The sequence below is a fragment of the Canis lupus genome, chromosome 28 (assembly GCF_011100685.1).
Source record: "Canis lupus familiaris isolate Mischka breed German Shepherd chromosome 28, alternate assembly UU_Cfam_GSD_1.0, whole genome shotgun sequence".
Lineage (NCBI taxonomy): Eukaryota > Metazoa > Chordata > Mammalia > Carnivora > Canidae > Canis > Canis lupus.
Window position 1 is genome coordinate 16,558,417 of NC_049249.1, and position 17,038 is coordinate 16,575,454.

Genomic DNA, 17,038 nt, shown 5'->3' on the forward strand with positions numbered 1-17,038 from the left:
CCAGTTTTTGCGCGGGTGGGTTGGTGGGTAGGGCGGCGTGTACAGGAGCAGGGGAAACTCAAGGGGACTGGAGAGGCATTTCCCACAAGCTGGAAGCGGGAGACCAGGCAGGGGGATCTGGATGCGGAGGGACCCGGTGACTCACCCTGAGGTCCTTGTGGTCCTGTGAAACCTACAGGAAGGAGAACAGAGAGAGGTGAGGGGTGGAGGGGCCGTGCCCTGAGCCGCAGGAGAGCAACTCCAGGGCCCTCCCAGGACAGGACGAAGAGCAGTTCTTTGCACTTCGCAGTGACATGACCATGACTGTCAGGCCAAGGTTCCTGGCCTGACCCGGATCACACCCTTCGGCGTCTGAGAGCCAGGAACCCAGCGAGCTCCTCCACTCACGGACCCCAGTGCTGCCCCCACCCCCAAGGCTCCCTCCCTTGGTGCTTCCTGTCTGGGCACCTGCCAGAGGAGCCAGGAGGCTCCCCTGTTCCAGGCAGGCCCCTCAATAAATGCGGCCCTGCCCCTGCAGCTGCCTTGGCTCGCTGCCCTCTGCCCTCCTGGAGCTCTGCGGATCTTGCTCCTGTTGCGCCTTGAGTGGGAACCCTAAAAGTGGCCTCTCCTCTCAGACTGGCGGGTATCTGGTGAGGGTCCTGGGATGGCCAGAGGGGAAACAGACAGACAGACAGACGGAGGGGATGGGATCAGAGGAACAAGGCATGGAAATGGCCTTAAGCTCTGCAACTAATTTTTAAAAAGATTTTATTTATTTATTCATGAGAGACACACAGAGAGAGGCAGAGACACAGGCAGAGGGAGAAGCAGGTTCCCTGCAGGGAGCCCGATGTGGGACTCAATCCAGGACCCTGGGATCACGACCTGGGCCAAAGGCAGACGCTCAGCCATTGAGCCACCCAGGTGTCCCAAACTCTGCAACTGTTAAGAGATTCCTTGCTCCTTTCTAGAAGTCCTTGTTAATTAACTGTCAATCTCTCTCTTCCAAATTGCCAGAGTTGGTGACTGAACGGTGTCAGAACCTACAGTCACTGTACACAGCACAAGCCAGCTGTCACCTGGCAGCAGGTGAGAAGGCATGTGCATTCACCTGCATGCATCCTCCTCGCATGCACGCACGCGCGCACACAGACACACACACACACACACACACACACACACACACACACACGGCTGTGGCTCCCTCTTCCCACTCTGTTACCTGGCTTTCCTGGGTCTCCAGAAGGCCCTGGTGGGCCACGGGTTCCAGGCATCCCGGTTAGACCTTGTTCACCTAGAGAGAGCATGACCCACATGGAAAGGTTTTCCTGTTAGGAAAGCTGAACCAGCCAGCACAGCTGAGCCTATGGCTTCTTGAGATTTTACTGAGTAACTTGCTGGCAGGTGGAAAGGAGAGGGAAATAAGACCTGGGCCTCCCGGGGTTCCACATGGTGCATGCCCTGCTGGCGTGATGATTCAGAGGACTGGGCCCTGCCTGCTGGGACATGGGCAGGGCAGGGCAGGGCTGGGCTGGGCAGGGCTGGGCAGGGCAGGGCAGGGCAGTGAGAGTGAGGAGAGGAGGGCAGGGACGCACCTCTTGGGCCTTGGTGTCCATCAGGGCCAGCAGGTCCTAGGAAAGCAGAACCACAGCTCCTCAGTTATCCCAGCAGCTATTTCTGGGATGCCCTGCAGCTTCTCCAGGCTGCCTCCCAGATGGGAGCCCGTGCGGCCCCTCCCAGAGCCGCCAACCATGGAAGAAGCCCTGTCTTTGTGATCCCCTCTGGATGCCACTTTCTCCCTGGCCTCTTCCCCTAAACCAGGAATGTGTGTTTTCCTGCAGAGAATGAACAGGCCGGCAACTCCCCATTGCATCCCTAGGGCTTACGGGGCGACTCCGCACACACCAGAAGCTCCATCTGTGTTTGTCTTGTTGAGTCAGGGTCCTTCAAGCTCTCATCTCCTCTGCTCTGGGCATTTTGCTAACCTAAGTCCAAGGTGGTGTCCTTCTGGGACCACGTCTCACTCCCCCACCCCTTTTTCTTTCCTCCCTCATGTTGTCTCTGCATGAAATGTTCTAAACTGACCATGATGAAATCGTCCTTACTTTCTAAGCCCATATGAAATGCACCCTCCTTCATCCTTCTAGTGGGAAGGGAGCTCTCCCTGCTGTGTCCCCGTGGCACACTTTATCTCCCCTTGCAGGAGGTAAAGCATCTTACTTGGCGCACACGGCGTCCTGTATACATTCGGGGCTTCCTCACTCTGTTAAACGAATGAGAAAGTGAACATACCACAACCCCATCGGTGGAACTTAAACCCTTTTAGGGACTTGGTGCTAAATGCTTGACACTTGGAGGGTCCGTGGTCAGCTTCCACGTCCTGGTTGACAGACACCTTGCTAAGAGCAGCAAAATAGCCAACCCCTGGATGTGGCTGTGACAGCAGCTCTGGAGTACCATGGCTGGGCCTGGAATACTGGGGGTTCCAAAGGACCTCCATACTTATCTGTCCTCCCCAGGGGCCCAAGTGACTCAGAGGCAGGGACTGGCATGGATGCGCCACCAACCCCCCAGCAGTGAGAGACCCAGAGACAACTGCCAGACCCAGAAACGGCCTGTAGACAGACCCTCTGCCGGAGGCCCGCAGATTGGAGGGCAGGAGAGGCAGCTCCAGACGCAGGCTCTGGGCTCTCCCGCCAGGACCACCCACCGCATCCATTCCTTTGGGACACTCACCTACTGCTCCTTTAGCTCCCGGCTCGCCCACGGCACCAGGCAAGCCTCTCAAGCCCGGCTCACCTGCAAAGGAAACAGGCTAGCTGACTGGAGGCTTCCAAGACACGCGTGCCTCGTGCCTATTAGGACGCCCCTCCCTCCCGCCACCCCCAACCTGCCACCTGCCCAACCCGAGGAGCCTGATGACAAACAGAGGTCAGGACACAGCCTCTGCTTAGCATCTATGGTCAGGGTCCCCGGCGAGGGCAGGCCCAGAGCCACGTCAGGGCTCAATCTTCCTTCTTGGCACCACAGAGCTGCCCCTTCGAGCCAAAGCACTGATCCCCTCTGGATGCCATTTTCCTTTTTTAGTCACTCAAGTTGGCAGGAGGTTAAGCGGACGAGAGGCTTACCACTAGTGCCAAAGCTCTGCTACTTTGGGAAGGGCTTAGTTTTCCCAACTGGATTCCCCCAAAATAATCCAAGACAATCAGATGCTCCCTTTTCTGTTCCAAACATTTACCGTCTGGACTATACATACATTTTGATGCTGGCTTATATGCCATTCACTCTTATTTTATCTTGTAGTGTTTTTTTTTTTTTTTTTTTTTTTCTAGATTACAGGTTTTTGGGTGGTTTTTAGACAGATTCTGTCTCACATTTCTGTACTTCTCTCCACCTCCAGGGCCTAGTGGATTTACGCGAAGTCTAATGGATCGCCACGGACGCCTGTGTGGGACTGACCTGTGAGGCCTCGGGGTCCTTTCTCACCCTGGTCACCTGAAACGAACATGGGGCAGGATGGGGTGGCAGGAAGCGCCAGTCCAGGAGCCAGGAAAACTCTCACTCAGCGAGAGACCCCTGGCTGTGAACACTTCTCACTGTGCCCGCAAGCTGTGGTCCGCAGGATGTTGGCAGGAACTGGACGCTGGAGAAGCTGAGGAGCACGCATGCTCCCCCCTCCCTGGGTCAAGGCCCACCCGCAAACTGACCCCAGCCCCTGCTGTCACTTAAGTGGGTGCCATGGGTGCAAGGAGAACCAGACTAGAGGGTGCGTGTCTCAACACTGTGTCCTGGCCACACTGTGAACCACCCGGCTCTAGGGCTGTGACATAGCCCTGTTTCCCCTCTTCCTGTCTTAATTTCCCTAGCTGAGGGGCTGGGCTAGAATGAGCTCTCAGATATACCCCAGACTCTGAGGCAGGAGTCCTATTGGGGTTCCTCAGAGTCAGGCAACAATGGGGATGTCTGAGCAGCAGCAACGTACCTTTGGGTCCTGGTGATCCCAGAGGTCCTTTGTCACCTGGAAAGGTAATGGACAACTCTGTGTAAAGAGCCCTGGCAAGGAGGACACCCAGGGGAGGACAGTGTGTGTGTAGACAGGCTCTCCCGCCATCCTGACCTGCCCTCTGCTCACATACCTGTCAACCTGCTAAGGCTATTGGTCGCGTCCACCAGACCCTCCCTGTCCCCCAGACCCCCTCCTTCAGTGAGTGGCATCTATAGAGTAACCTCTCTTTCCTCCCAAACCCTCTCCCAAGCTTACCTTTGATACCAGGGAGTCCAACTTCACCTCGGAGCCCTTGTGGACCCATAGGGCCTGCAAACAAAGGAAGCCATGCAGAGAGCTGAGTGTCTCGTGCTCTGGGGCTGATGGACAAGAACATGGGGCACGGACTGGCATGCACACAGGTGTGCACACACCCTGAGGTAACAAGGGCTGTTCTCCACAGACTCCTCCCCATGTCCCTGCTACATCGTCCCGGGCCAGCTTCTGGCTCATGTTACCAGGCCTGGGTATGAGGACACCCTGTGGGACCCGGGCAGACATGGTGGCTGCAGCTCGAGATTCCCAAAACAGCAGAAGGGCTCTGGCCCACTGAGAGGGACTCTGCTCAGGTGCAGCAGGATGGGGATCTGGGAACCACTGGGTACCCAGTGGATGGAAGTTTTGGGTCTCTGGAAGCCTCACTTTATAGGTTTTTTCCCTTTAGCATCCCTGTCTTTTCCCCAGAAACAGCACCTGCCACAGCATACTGACCTGGGGGACCCCGTGGGCCTGGAGAACCGCCAGAACCTGAGAAGGATGACAAGACAGCTGCTATCAGGGGCAGGGCACAGGCCAGGGATGTCCGAGCCTGTGGTGAAGGGCAGGTGGGGGCTCACTCCCAGGGGACCCCAAGCCAGTGGGTGAGAGAGTGACCCCAGTGCAAAGTTCTCCTGAGGGAGGCAGCTGCAGGTGTGGGATCCAGAGACCCCTGCTCCTTGGCAGTCAGAGGCAAACATCTGGGCCTGAGCAGCAGCAGGGAGGAGAGTTGGCCAGACGGGTGCCAGACAGGCCCCCTTCACCCTGAGTTGTCCAGACATGTTGCTTTTGAGCGAGCACTTCTGGGCACCAGTCAGGTGAGGTAGTTGTCTGGCTTCAGACTTTCGGACCCATCCACTCGCTCAGGGGCCACGTAACAGGGCCACTGAAGAGCAATGGAAACATGGTCCCAAATCTACCATGAAGCCAAAAATACAGCCCCAGTTCTGACCCCCAGGGACTCCTTGGTGTGTGTGTTGGGGGGAGGGGGAACGCTCTTTGGGCCCACTGTCCCTGCACAGGCCTGGGGCAGTAGGTCAGGGCTGCTGGGATCCCAGCACCTGGCCCTCTGTGACCCATCCTGGTCCCGGATGTGGCAAATCTGGTTACTGTCCTGGCACCTGACTCACCTTTGGGACCCACAGATCCTGGGACGCCAGGTGGGCCCTGAACACCGGGTTCACCAGCAGCCCCTGGGGAGACATGAGAAGGCCCTCAGTTTGGTTTCCAGCAGGCTGGGCAGTGTCATTTTGGGAGACACTCCCCAACCTGCTGGTGATCTCTGATCCATTTGATCCTCCTCGAGGCCACGAATCTGCAAAACACCTTCAGTTTCTACCCACAGAGCCTTTCTATTCCATGCGGTGGCACCCAGTCAGTACTCCATATTTGTTGCCTGGTTGACCAATATTTTTAAAGGAAAGTGAAGCTAAAAACAAAGCTTCTTGCCCATGATCTTTTGGCATTGCGAGCACTTCTGGTGTCTGTGCTTGGCTCCCCCTGATAAAAGCAGACTCACAGTTAAGAATCTAGTTGTAGAGTCTTCCCTGCCTCCGCCAGGGCTGGGCCTGTGTCTTCTCCCCTGCCTCCTTCCAGCCATGAGAGGCTCAGGACCTACACTCTGCTCTGCCCTCAGCCCTGCTCTGCCCTGAGCTCCTCACCTCAGCCTGACTCTGCGCTGCCCACCAGGGAAGACCTGCTCTCCCCGTGACCGTGTTCTTTGTCGATTCCAAGCACTGCAGGGTTCTTAGCTTCAGACCTGAGCCCACAGCCCAGCCCACATCCCCTCATTAGAGCAGGCCTGAGGTAGATGCTCAGCAAAGGTGAGCGAAAGGAAGGAGGAAGAAGGACCTTAAGAAGGAAGCATGGATGCGGCTCACACTCCTGGTGAAGGACAAGCCTCTTACCTCTGTCCCCTTTCTCTCCAAATCCAGGAGGCCCTGGTTCACCACGAGGTCCCATGGGGCCTTCTCGCCCTCTCTGGCCCATGGGTCCCTCCATGCCTGGTTCTCCTAAAGAAAGGAACAGGCATCTCAGGGTTAGGACCCGATGCCGAGGCTGAGGGCTCCATCGGTAGCATCCGGCTGACACATCTCCTGCCTGGAGCCCCCACGCTGGTCTCCCGGCTTCTCCCTCCCCCTATAGCCCAGGCTCAACCCAGACGCTAGAGTGACCCTTAGAAAATGCAAGTGGATCACACCCTACTTCTGCCCCAAATCTATGAATGGTTTCTTCACTCACTGGGAGTAAAAGCTGAAGTGTTACCACAGCCTCCAAGGCCCCACAGGATCAAGAGGCCTACTGCTCCTCCACCGAGTCTTCTGGAGCTCCAGCCAGGCCTCCCCTTCCTCCTGTGCCCCAGGGCCTGTGGCTGCTCCCTCTGCCTGCAGTGTTCCCCCCACGTCTCCCATGCCTGGCTCCCCAACCCTCTTCAAGTCTGTTCAAATGGCCGCTTCTCAGTGAGGCCTTCCCTGACAGCAGTATTTAAATGTACCCCTTCTCCACTCCTAGCACCCGCCCGGGTCAGTCTTTCCCATTTCAGGAGCCACCTCCCACCCTGCTCTGCACTTCATCTATTTGTCATGTCTTTTGTCTTTCTCCCCAACTCAAAGATAAGCAGGGGTTTCTGTTTTGCTCACCAAAGTCTCTCCAACTCCTAAAACAGAGTCTGGCACACAGCAGGCACTTAATAAATGTTTACTGACTGACTGACTGACTGACTGACTGACTGAATGGATAAAAGAACAAAACAACAGAAAAAAGTGGTTCTTACCCACACTGCCTTTTTGTCCCTTTGGTCCTTGTGGACCCGGGTGGCCCAAGACCCCAGGGATGCCTGTGGATACACAAGAACACCTTAGCCCTGTGTTTCCCTTAGAACTGGGAGCCAGGGCTGGGCTGCCTGCGACAGGAGCCACACGTACACACCTGGAGTCCCGGGGAGCCCTCGGTCTCCTGTGGGGACAGAGAGAAAAGTGAGAAGTTAGAGGACTTGTGTCCATTACCTAAAAGAGCCACTGGTAGGACTCAGGTAGGATTGCCAAATTCAGTTTGCACTACAGATAAATGTGGAGTAAATCTATATGTTTATTGCAATATTTGGGACACACTTACAGTGAAAAAGCATTTATCTGTAACTCAATTTGACACCTTATATTTTATGGCAACCAGAGAGTCAGGGACTCCAGGACCAACAGTCCTCATCTCCAGCGTGGTCAGGAGGGGTGTGTGGCCTCAGTGCAAGCTGGAGCCGCAGAGAAAAGGGCCAATGCAGTGACCCAGGCTGGGAGTGGGAGGCAGGGAGTCCTGAAGGGAAGTGGAGAAACCCCAATTCCTGCCCTGGAATCTCTTGAGAAGGGAGGTGAAGTTGGGGACAGAGAGACAGCCCTGTCATCTTGAACAGTGGTTCTCAGAAGGTGCACCCCTGGCCTCAGAAACCCCGGGGTGATCACAACCCTTAACTCCTCCTGCCAACCACACCTGCCAAATCAGAGGTTCTGGAAGGGGGCCCAGAATCTTCTGGCAATTCCCCTAACACACTTAAGTTTGCAAACCCCACTCAGCCAGATCAAGGGGTGCTGCTGTGTGGTCATTGGGTAGGGAACCTCTTTCTCCCATGGGTTTGTCCTACTGATTATCAAACCACTTTTCTGAGGGAATAGACAAATTTCCTACAGCATATGTCATATGTTACACAAGTTAGCACATGATAGTTCCCCAGCTAACACACACTGTGGGGCACCTTTTCCTGTGACTATGTCCTGCCTCCCTGCTGGACTGCCCACTCCCTGAAGGCAGGTGGTGTTGCCCTACTGGATTCCCCCACAGGAGCCCCATTTCTGACTGTTGGGTGTCATCTCCAACCTTCTCCTACTAAGACCCCTGTGAGCAGGCTGCTCACCTCCAGTGATGGTCCCTGACCTGGGTCATCAAAATTAAACTGAGGAGAGGAGGGAGGGATCCAGTCCCAGAGGATCTGATTCCTGGCAGGGACCAGGAACCTGCAGATCTAGAAATCTCACTAAGGATTGTGTAGAGTAGCAGGTGCTTGGGCCGCCCTTTGGAGCTGAGGGGGATATAGGCCCTGGACGCCTTTGGAATGCTTGTTGGGGAAGTCCTTAGAACCTTGAGGAGGGACAAGGGACAGTGCTGCCCCAGACACACAGAGCCCTGCTCTGTCACTAAGCCCCCTGACCCTGAAAGCCCAAGGGTCTGCAGGTCCTACACAAAGGAGAGCTGGCCAGGAAGACTGGTGTGCAGGAAACATGCTGGCTGACTGCCTTAAACCAACCCTTACTAACATTTTAGGTCCAAATCTCCAGGTTTGATTTACCTTTAGGGCCTTGACTTCCCATGTCACCTAAAATCAGAAAGATAAGAAAATCATGAGACACGGTGAGAACCCCAGGGGCCATTCTCTTCTACTGTTTGAAGACCCACAAACGGCAGTCCTGTGTGTGAGCTGGCATGAGACATGGGTTCCTCTCAGTCTCCAACTGTGTCATTTGGGTACGTCATTGGGCCACTCTTCAGTGATGCCTGAGGTCCCTTCTCGTTCTAAGATATCTTGACCATAAAGCCAATCCTCAGCCCTCCTGACAGATACCATAAGCTCTTTCCACTGCTCATCCTTCAACTTGGAAGACCTGAACCCAGAAAACCCACTCCAAGGGCAGGAAAGGAGACCAGGGTCGGGGCTCAGACCACCCAGTACCTTTAGGGCCAGGGCTTCCTCGGAGATTTCCTACAAGAGAAGGTAAACCTGGAGTTAGCTGCACATCTCGTGTGTGTCACATGCACACGCACACATTCACACGAGGGGCATCATGGAGGCATGGGGGAGGAAACAGAGGCTGGGACCAGCAATCTGGGGCAGTTCTCCTCTAGGGGCCAGTTCTCCCAGCAGTCAGATGGGATGGCAGTGCTGGTCGCCCTCCGAGGCCCCTGGGTAGGACTGCACGAGCAGTGTGGGAGGGGATGCCAAGCACCCAGCCCCGGGAGCCAGCAGGCCTGGGCTCTGCCCCATGCCGCCGTGCTCACCGTTTTCTTGCTCGGCCATCAACCTGTTCCTCACGAACAGCCAGAGCTCCTCCTGCTGGTGGCCGTCAAGCCCTAGTTTGCCTCCTGCTTCCACGCTGGGCGCTTCCCCCTGCAGCCAGTCCTTGTTGGCCCGTTGCATCTCCTCCTTGAAAAGCAGCACGTTGCTCCGGCTCTGCTCCAGCTCTGCCACCCGTGCCTTCAGCGCCCTCACCTCCTCAGCTGTAAGGGGTGGATGGGAGGCTGGTCAGCCAGGCTGGGCTTCCCTGCACAGGGCTCGCCTCCAGGAGCCCCACCATGGCACCCCGGGGACATTGTGCTAGAAGCTGTACATAGAGACCCCCTGTTGTGACGGCCAGCGGTGGGAGGGGGCAGCTACTCAGATGGCAGCCCAGCCCTAAAGAAACCTGGCCTAGGAGTCAGTCTTCCCATGGGAGGTGGCGATGGCGTGGGCCCTCCTTCTCCCTGGGATCAGGTACAACAGGCCACACAGAGACCCATACAGGATGTGGGAAAGGTGAAAAGCAAAAAGGCTACGAGAAGGCCTGACTTGATTATGAAGGGCAGCCAACTGCTTGCTGAACAGGCTGTTTGGGGGACAGGGGGCCCTAGGCTAGTAGCCACACAGGGACTCCAGCTCAGCCACAGAGCAGCCGTGGGACCCTGGCCAGGTGCTTTTGGAGCCTCAGCTTGCTCATCTGCAGTAACAAGGGGTCTGTACCGATCATCTCTGACCCCCCAATCCTGCACACCTGGGCCATGCTGACTCCTGCCCTCTGAATGGGCAATGGGGCCCTGCCACTGCGGTCACATACCCAGAGCAATGAGGCCAAAGAGTAGCCCCAGGAGCAGCAGCCAGGTGAGCAACAGGCCCAGTAGCCACTTCCACCAGCTGCAGCAGGAGCCACAGGGGCACCAGGCTGGCGCTGCTCCCCATGGGCCACCACCGCCACCGCCGCCACCACCGCCACCACCACCACTGCCACCACCACGATGGTTGTAGTTGTGCATTTCTGTGGAAGACAAAGGAAGAGTAGGGTGAATGCAGTAGGTAGGCTCTTGTCCTCTTCCCTCCAAGTTCTCTGGTTTTGGGGGACTCCCCAGAGAGCTGAGGGAATGCTGGTGGGGCGGATAATTCCATCAAGGAGAAGGCTGACTCCTAGGAAAACACCAGGCCGTGGCTGGTGAAGAGCACATGGCTGTGCAGCCCAGAGGGGGTCCCCTCACCTCTGTTTCCTTCCTTATAAAATGTGGTTAAAAGATTGCCTACTTCTCAAGACGGTTGTTGAATGAAGGAAATAAGGTACATAAGGTAGTAGCACAGAACGCGGCACAGCACGGAGTTTAAAAGCCTTCGGGATGACCACTAATCTGCTAAGAGTTCCTGCATCTGATTATGGCCAAACCCAAAGCATTCCCACCTCCCCACCTCTGTTCCCACTGTTCCTTCTTCCTAATCCTTGCATGCCTGAAATTACACTCAGCACCCAAGTGTGGCCAGGAAGTATTTTGGGTATTTGTTTTGTTTGCTTTTTTTAGTGAAAAGTGTTTTTAGTGGCTAAAAGGGGCTGATAAGCTCTCACAAGGCTGTGGAAGCAAGTGAGTTAAGTATAAAGGGCTGGAGAAGTGCATTGTCTCAGTGGCACCTTGAAGCCCAGGCAGGGGGTGTTCTGTGAGACACAACAGCAGCTCCCGGACTGCTGGGAGACCCTGGACCCTGGACAGTGGCGATGGTGCCCACAGGGTACAGGCAAGGCCTGGGAGCACCCCCCGCCCGGCCCCCGCCCGAGCTGAGCTCCTTCTGCAGCCTCATCCCAGCTCCCAGCCTGTCCCCCCACCCCTGTGTCCTTCAGGCCTGCAAGGAAATGCTTTAGAAGTACGTGGCTCAGGTGTGCCCCTTCCTCAGTCTGTTCCTTCATCCTGTCACTGTAGGACCTGCTGCTGTCACCCACCTGCAGAGGCAGCCTTTCCCTTGGTGGACACAGTCTTCACGTCTCCTGGAAGGCAAAGACCGAGAACAGGTTGTGACCTGAGCTTTTCAACTACAGAAGCCCCCAGGGCAGCCTGAGAGTTGACCGTGGGCGGAACTTGTGGGAAATACGTTGTCCAAGATGTGGACGCTTATGTGGACGCTGATCTGATGTTTGCAACAATTACATCGATAAAAACATGGCTTGGCAAGCAATTAATAGTGGGGAAAACCAGCATCCTAACCCTCTTGTGACCCTAAATCTTTCAAGCCCAAGACATTCTTGGAGTTCCATGTTAGGAGTGACATTTGCTTTCAAATGATAAATGTGCTTATGAGAAAAGACTCTTGATTTCTCGGTTCAGGGACTCTGAACATGTTCCTCACCTGGGGTGGAGGGGCAGAGGGCTAGTTCATGAGTCCCTCCTACTCTCCAACCACTGAATGTTTGTGCGTATGTATGAGGTTTTCTGGGAAAACTGGTTACAGCTTTCATCAGATTCTGAAAGGGGTCTTTTGTCTCCACAGCCCCATTGCCACCCCTAAAATGGAAGTCTTCAAAGTAAGCATTTTCTCGGAGTCAGGCCTGCTAAAGATTGTAATGGATTTCATTTGCATTTTGAAAAGATGTTCTAGGACCCAATTTTTCTCTTCCTTTCCTGACCTCCCTGAAATCAGTAATCTGGAGAGAGTCTTAGGCTCAGAGCAGGCGAAGAAATGCAGTTATCCCGGAGAGAATCCAAATACTTGGGAAGAAAAAAATAAAGATAGCAAGGGCTTTGCAAAAACATTTTCTAGCTGTTCTGAAAATTATGGGACAGGGAGTAAGATGTCGTAGATGTCAGACACACCCCAGGAAGGTGTCGGCTGCAGTAATGCGCATGTGCACACACCACATACCCGGTGAGAGCTTGCAGAAATACAGTCTCTAACTCAGCGGGTTTGGGCTAGGCCCGGCCCTCTGCATTTCTAACACAATCCTGGGTGGTGCCCATACCGCTGGGCCAGCGGCCACAGTCTGAGCAGCGAGGTCTCGGAAGATAAATAAAGGAGAGGCAGACAGATCGAAGTCAGAGGGACAGTGCTCAGATTTCCTCTCACCATTGGCGTCTGATACCAGGCAGGTGTCAGCAGTGTAGGCAGCTTGCTTTTCTTTTTTGAGGGTGTCATCTGAAAAAGAAGCTGTGCGCACACCCGTGATCATCCAGGGTACTGTGCTCTCACTCCCTGCCGGCCCCAGAGCCACGCCTGGGTGGACACCCGGGTAGGAAGAGGGCCCCATGTTCCTGGGTTAATCTCCCACATCTGTGTATGTGGTTAGGAGACTTCCCATTGCCCCAAGACCCCTCTGGGAGTGTTTTGCCAGAATTTTCCTGGATATTTATCTAATTCAAGGCAGACCTGGAACATCGCATTCAGGCAGGCGTTTTTCATTTGAGTGGGGTCACTATGGTTTTCTTTATGAAAAGGTCTCAAACCACCCTGCTAGGACATTTGGTCCCCTACACCGTCTGCCTTTCTCCTGAAACCCGCCTAGCCTGGGCCCCCACGTACTTGCAGCGATGCTGGCAGGGGAGGCAGTGAAGACCTTCCCGCTGTCCTTGGTCATGATCAGCAGCTCCATCTCCTTCTTGGCTGGTGTGTTGTCTTTCTCCAGGATCAGGAATTTACAGTCCTTGTGCAAGAGATCCTCATTCTGGACATTTGTGGTGCAGGCTGGCAAGGAAAGGAGCCGGTGAGGAGAAGGACAAGGGAGAGAGGGAAGAAAGGAGCCAAAGAGGAAGGAGGAGGAAGAAAAGAGGGGAGAGGGGAAGAGAGAGGTGAGCGGGTACCTCTGAGGGTCCCCAGCATCCTAGGGACCAAAGGCACCCTCCCCTGCCAGGTAGCCATCAGGAGGTCAATGCCGGAAGCACTTGGGCGGCAGGCCTATGATGCTGCCTCCCCACCTGGACGTTACAGGATCTTTAGGGAAAGGGCCACAGGCCCCTTGCCAGGAAGGCACTCCTTGAATTAACGTGGCAGGTTCATTTCTATCCTTCAGCCTCAAGTGTTACCATCCTGGTGGGGCTCCTGGGGGGCCTAACATACACACACTCCTATCTCTAGCATGCCATCTATTTCTTCCAGCAGGTATTATTTCCTGTCATCCTTTCGGGTACTTTATCTACTGGGTCTATCTGCCTCCTCTGTGGCAGTGGGCAGCCTGGGACTCTAGTCTGCCTCGTTCGTGCCTGTACTCTGGGCACCAAGAAGAGCGTCCCTCTCATACAAAGCAGGTGCTCAGTGAACCTTTTTTGAATCAGCTAATTATTGAATGGAAGGAAACAACAGGATCAGAGCAATGGAGGAAAGAACCCACTGGGTGCAGAGAGCATAAGTTGATAAAGATCCTATTGAAAGTCCTTGTGGGGCAGTGGCTGCTTCTGAGGGGCTCCCTTGTTCTTACACTGGGTGACACGTAACAGGAGCAGGCTGGGGGCTTCCAGATATTGGTGGAGACTGGTGGGTAAATGCCTGGCCCAAGGCAGGTGCAGAAGGTGGAGCTCTCTGCCCCACCCCTGGCACCCTGGGCCAGGAAAGCCAAGGTAGGGTCAGGGGCACATCCATCCTTGCTCTGTCTTAGCAACGGAGAGGCCTTTGGGGTGAGTCACATTTGCAGACCTCAGATCAGCAATGGGTCAAATCTCCTCTCATATAGCAGGTGTCACTGTGGAGCACTTCTCCCTCCGCACAGGCCTGCCCTCAGCAGCTGGGGATAGCGCTCACCTGCAGAGGTGGACACACCAGTGCTCACAACGGCAGGGCTCTGGGGCAGGTTTTTCTTCATACCATATGCTGCAAGAAAGGAACCACTGAGTGAGCAGGGCCAGCATGGGAAGGCAACTCCATGAAACTTAGAAGCAGCCTGACCAGCCCTAGCGGCCAGGTAGCCTCCACAGGTGAGAGGAAGAGGACAGTAAGAATAAGAAATAAAATGACTACTAATTATGAAGGTAACTCTCCAGCCACAGGGACAGCAATGAGTTTAGATGAAACTTCCTTTGGTCTAATCCTCATCTTTTTAGGACTGTTCCATAACTCCACCTCCTCCATGAAGGCCTCCTAGGATCCCTCCCCTTCGGAACTCTATAACCCTAACACCTGCTCTGCATAGCTGGACTCCTGTGGTCTTATAGGATGCCCAGTTGTTTCATGTGTAGTAGTCTTTCTACTCCAAGTAGACAGTAAGTTGAGGGCAAAGACGAAGGTTCACATCTCTTCTGCTCCCCTTCCCAGGCGTGCACAGGGGGTGCACCATGAAATCAGTAAGATGATCAATTTACAGTGACAAGGAACTCCCAGAAACTGCAGTGAGACAGCGATATACAGGTGACGCTCCACAGCAATGTGGTTTTTCCTGTGGTTTTTCTCATGTCCGAGCCAGCAAATGCAGAGGCTGGCATCTCTAGGTTGGGAGATAGGGGGCTATTTCTTTGGTAGGAAAGGTTGACTGATTTTTTTTGAGACATTTGGGTCCTTCCAATACAGTTGCTGGAAAGGGACATTGTGAGGTACAGCTGCAAAGGGGCATTCCTCCCTGGGCCGAAGCTCCACACCTCGGCTACAGACCTGTGGAGGCGGTGGCCGTGCTGTGGGACAGGGTGGACGAGCTGGGTGCCAGGTTGTTCTGCATGCCAAACACTGTGAAAGCAATGGATGACAGGTGAGTGCGGGGTGGGGGGGGAGGAGAGGGAGGCCCCCCCACAAATCATTTCCACCATAAAGTTCTTGGCACAGGACAGATTCCCCAGCTTTCTCAGTGACATGGGGAGCTTTTTACGCCCCATCTCCCACCATTGGCCAAAAGCTACCAGCACTTCCAAGTATTGGGTAGTTAGGGCCACACAACACAGGAGCACTAATTTGCACAGGGTCTGACAGATTTCTCTGTATCCCAGGATGGATGGTCTTTCTTTCTTTCTTTCTTTCTTTCTTTCTTTCTTTCTTTCTTTCTTTCTTTCTTTCTTTCTTTCTTTCTTTCTCTCTATATATTTATTTAAAAGATTTTATTTACTCATAAGAGACAGAGACAGAGACACAGAGAGAGACAGAGACGGGTTGGGGAGGGCTGGGTAGAAGGAGAAGCAGGCTCCATGCAGGGAGCCCAATGTGGGACTCGATCCTGAGACTCCAGGACTATGCCCCAGGCCGAAGGCAGGCGCTAAACTGCTGAGCCACCCAGGGATCCCCTGTATCCCAGGACTTTTAAAAACATCCCTGGGGTCTGGCACCTGGGTGGCTCAGTAGGTTAAGTGTCTGAATCTTGGTCCCAGCTCAGATCTTGATCTCTGGGTGGTGAGTTCAAGCCCCATGTTGGGCTCCATGCTGGGTGTGGAGCCTACTTTAAAAAGAATATCCCAGGGGTCCCTGTTTGCACCCTAGGGTACCCCGATGTACAGTGGGGGACTGTGGGCATAGGACACAGACACAGAGGGGACTGACCTGGAATATCCCTGGTTTCCCCTTGAACACTTCCTTCTTGAGACTCAGATACATAAAAACTCCCCTAGCCCCCATTACAATTTCAGAGACTGGCTGTTGGTTTTTAAATAACGTGTAGAAGCTCATTCCTCCCATCAACAGCTTTTCTTATTCTATCCTCGCTAGTGTTTGGGGCACAGATCATGGATCCAAGATCAGCCCACCTTCCTGAGTCAGGACTTTGCAAAGCAGAATGACAAAGGCAGAAGGAATGAAACATGAACCTGGTGTATTCTGGGTTTGGTGGAGCTCAAGTTAATTGGAGGTATGAAATGAGAATGCTACATTCGCACTTGTGGATATACCAGCCAAGAAAATAAAGATGAAAGAAAAAAATTAAAAAAAAAAATGGGATCCCTGGGTGGCGCAGCGGTTTGGCGCCTGCCTTTGGCCCAGGGCGCGATCCTGGAGACCCGGGATCGAATCCCACGTCAGGCTCCCGGTGCATGGAGCCTGCTTCTCCCTCTGCCTGTGTCTCTGCCTCTCTCTCTCTCTCCGTGTGACTATCATGAATAAATAAATTTAAAAGGAAAAAAATTAAAAAAAAAAAAGAAAAGAAAGATGGCCCACAGCATTATATTTATTAATCACAGTAACATAGAAGGCAGAGTCCTTAAAAAAAAAAAAAAAAAGTAAAAAAAAATAAATAAATAAAAGTGGGCTGTACATTTACATAATAGGCAGTTATATAACAAAACCGCGAATACAGATTTCTTTAAAATGGTTATCTTTGCCCTACGACCCAGCAATTGCACTATTGGGGATTTACCCCAAAGATACAGATGCAGTGAAACGCCGGGACACCTGCACCCCGATGTTTATAGCAGCAATGGCCACGATAGCCAAACTCTGGAAGGAGCCTCGGTGTCCAACGAAAGATGAATGGATAAAGAAGATGTGGTTTATGTATACAATGGAATATTCCTCAGCCATTAGAAATGACAAATACCCACCATTTGCTTCAACGTGGATGGAACTGGAGGGTATTATGCTGAGTGAAGTAAGTCAGTCGGAGAAGGACAAACATTCTATGTTCTCATTCATTTGGGGAATATAAATAATAGTGAAAGGGAATATAAGGGAAGGGAGAAGAAATGTGTGGGAAATATCAGAAAGGGAGACAGAACGTAAAGACTGCTAACTCTGGGAAACGAACTAGGGGTGGTGGAAGGGGAGGAGGGCGGGGGGTGGGAGTGAATGGGTGACGGGCACTGGGGGTTATTCTGTATGTT

General features: G+C 53.8%; 1 protein-coding gene across 1 annotated transcript in view; it reads right to left on the bottom strand.

The window, feature by feature from the left end:
• COL17A1 (collagen type XVII alpha 1 chain) overlaps positions 1-17,038 on the bottom strand; it is a 52,186-nt gene that overhangs the window by 14,710 nt on the left and 20,438 nt on the right. The window contains exons 12-32 of the mRNA XM_038578717.1: positions 14,895-14,966; positions 14,052-14,120; positions 12,840-13,001; positions 12,387-12,467; positions 11,269-11,313; positions 10,132-10,329; positions 9,320-9,538; positions 8,994-9,023; positions 8,613-8,639; positions 7,208-7,234; positions 7,053-7,115; positions 6,187-6,291; positions 5,410-5,472; positions 4,736-4,771; positions 4,241-4,294; positions 3,962-3,997; positions 3,439-3,474; positions 2,716-2,778; positions 1,575-1,610; positions 1,202-1,273; positions 146-172 (exon numbers count right to left, since the gene is read on the bottom strand). Coding sequence (XP_038434645.1) covers positions 146-172; positions 1,202-1,273; positions 1,575-1,610; positions 2,716-2,778; positions 3,439-3,474; positions 3,962-3,997; positions 4,241-4,294; positions 4,736-4,771; positions 5,410-5,472; positions 6,187-6,291; positions 7,053-7,115; positions 7,208-7,234; positions 8,613-8,639; positions 8,994-9,023; positions 9,320-9,538; positions 10,132-10,329; positions 11,269-11,313; positions 12,387-12,467; positions 12,840-13,001; positions 14,052-14,120; positions 14,895-14,966 — 1,521 coding nt within the window. The remainder of the gene's footprint in view (positions 1-145; positions 173-1,201; positions 1,274-1,574; positions 1,611-2,715; positions 2,779-3,438; positions 3,475-3,961; positions 3,998-4,240; positions 4,295-4,735; positions 4,772-5,409; positions 5,473-6,186; positions 6,292-7,052; positions 7,116-7,207; positions 7,235-8,612; positions 8,640-8,993; positions 9,024-9,319; positions 9,539-10,131; positions 10,330-11,268; positions 11,314-12,386; positions 12,468-12,839; positions 13,002-14,051; positions 14,121-14,894; positions 14,967-17,038) is intronic.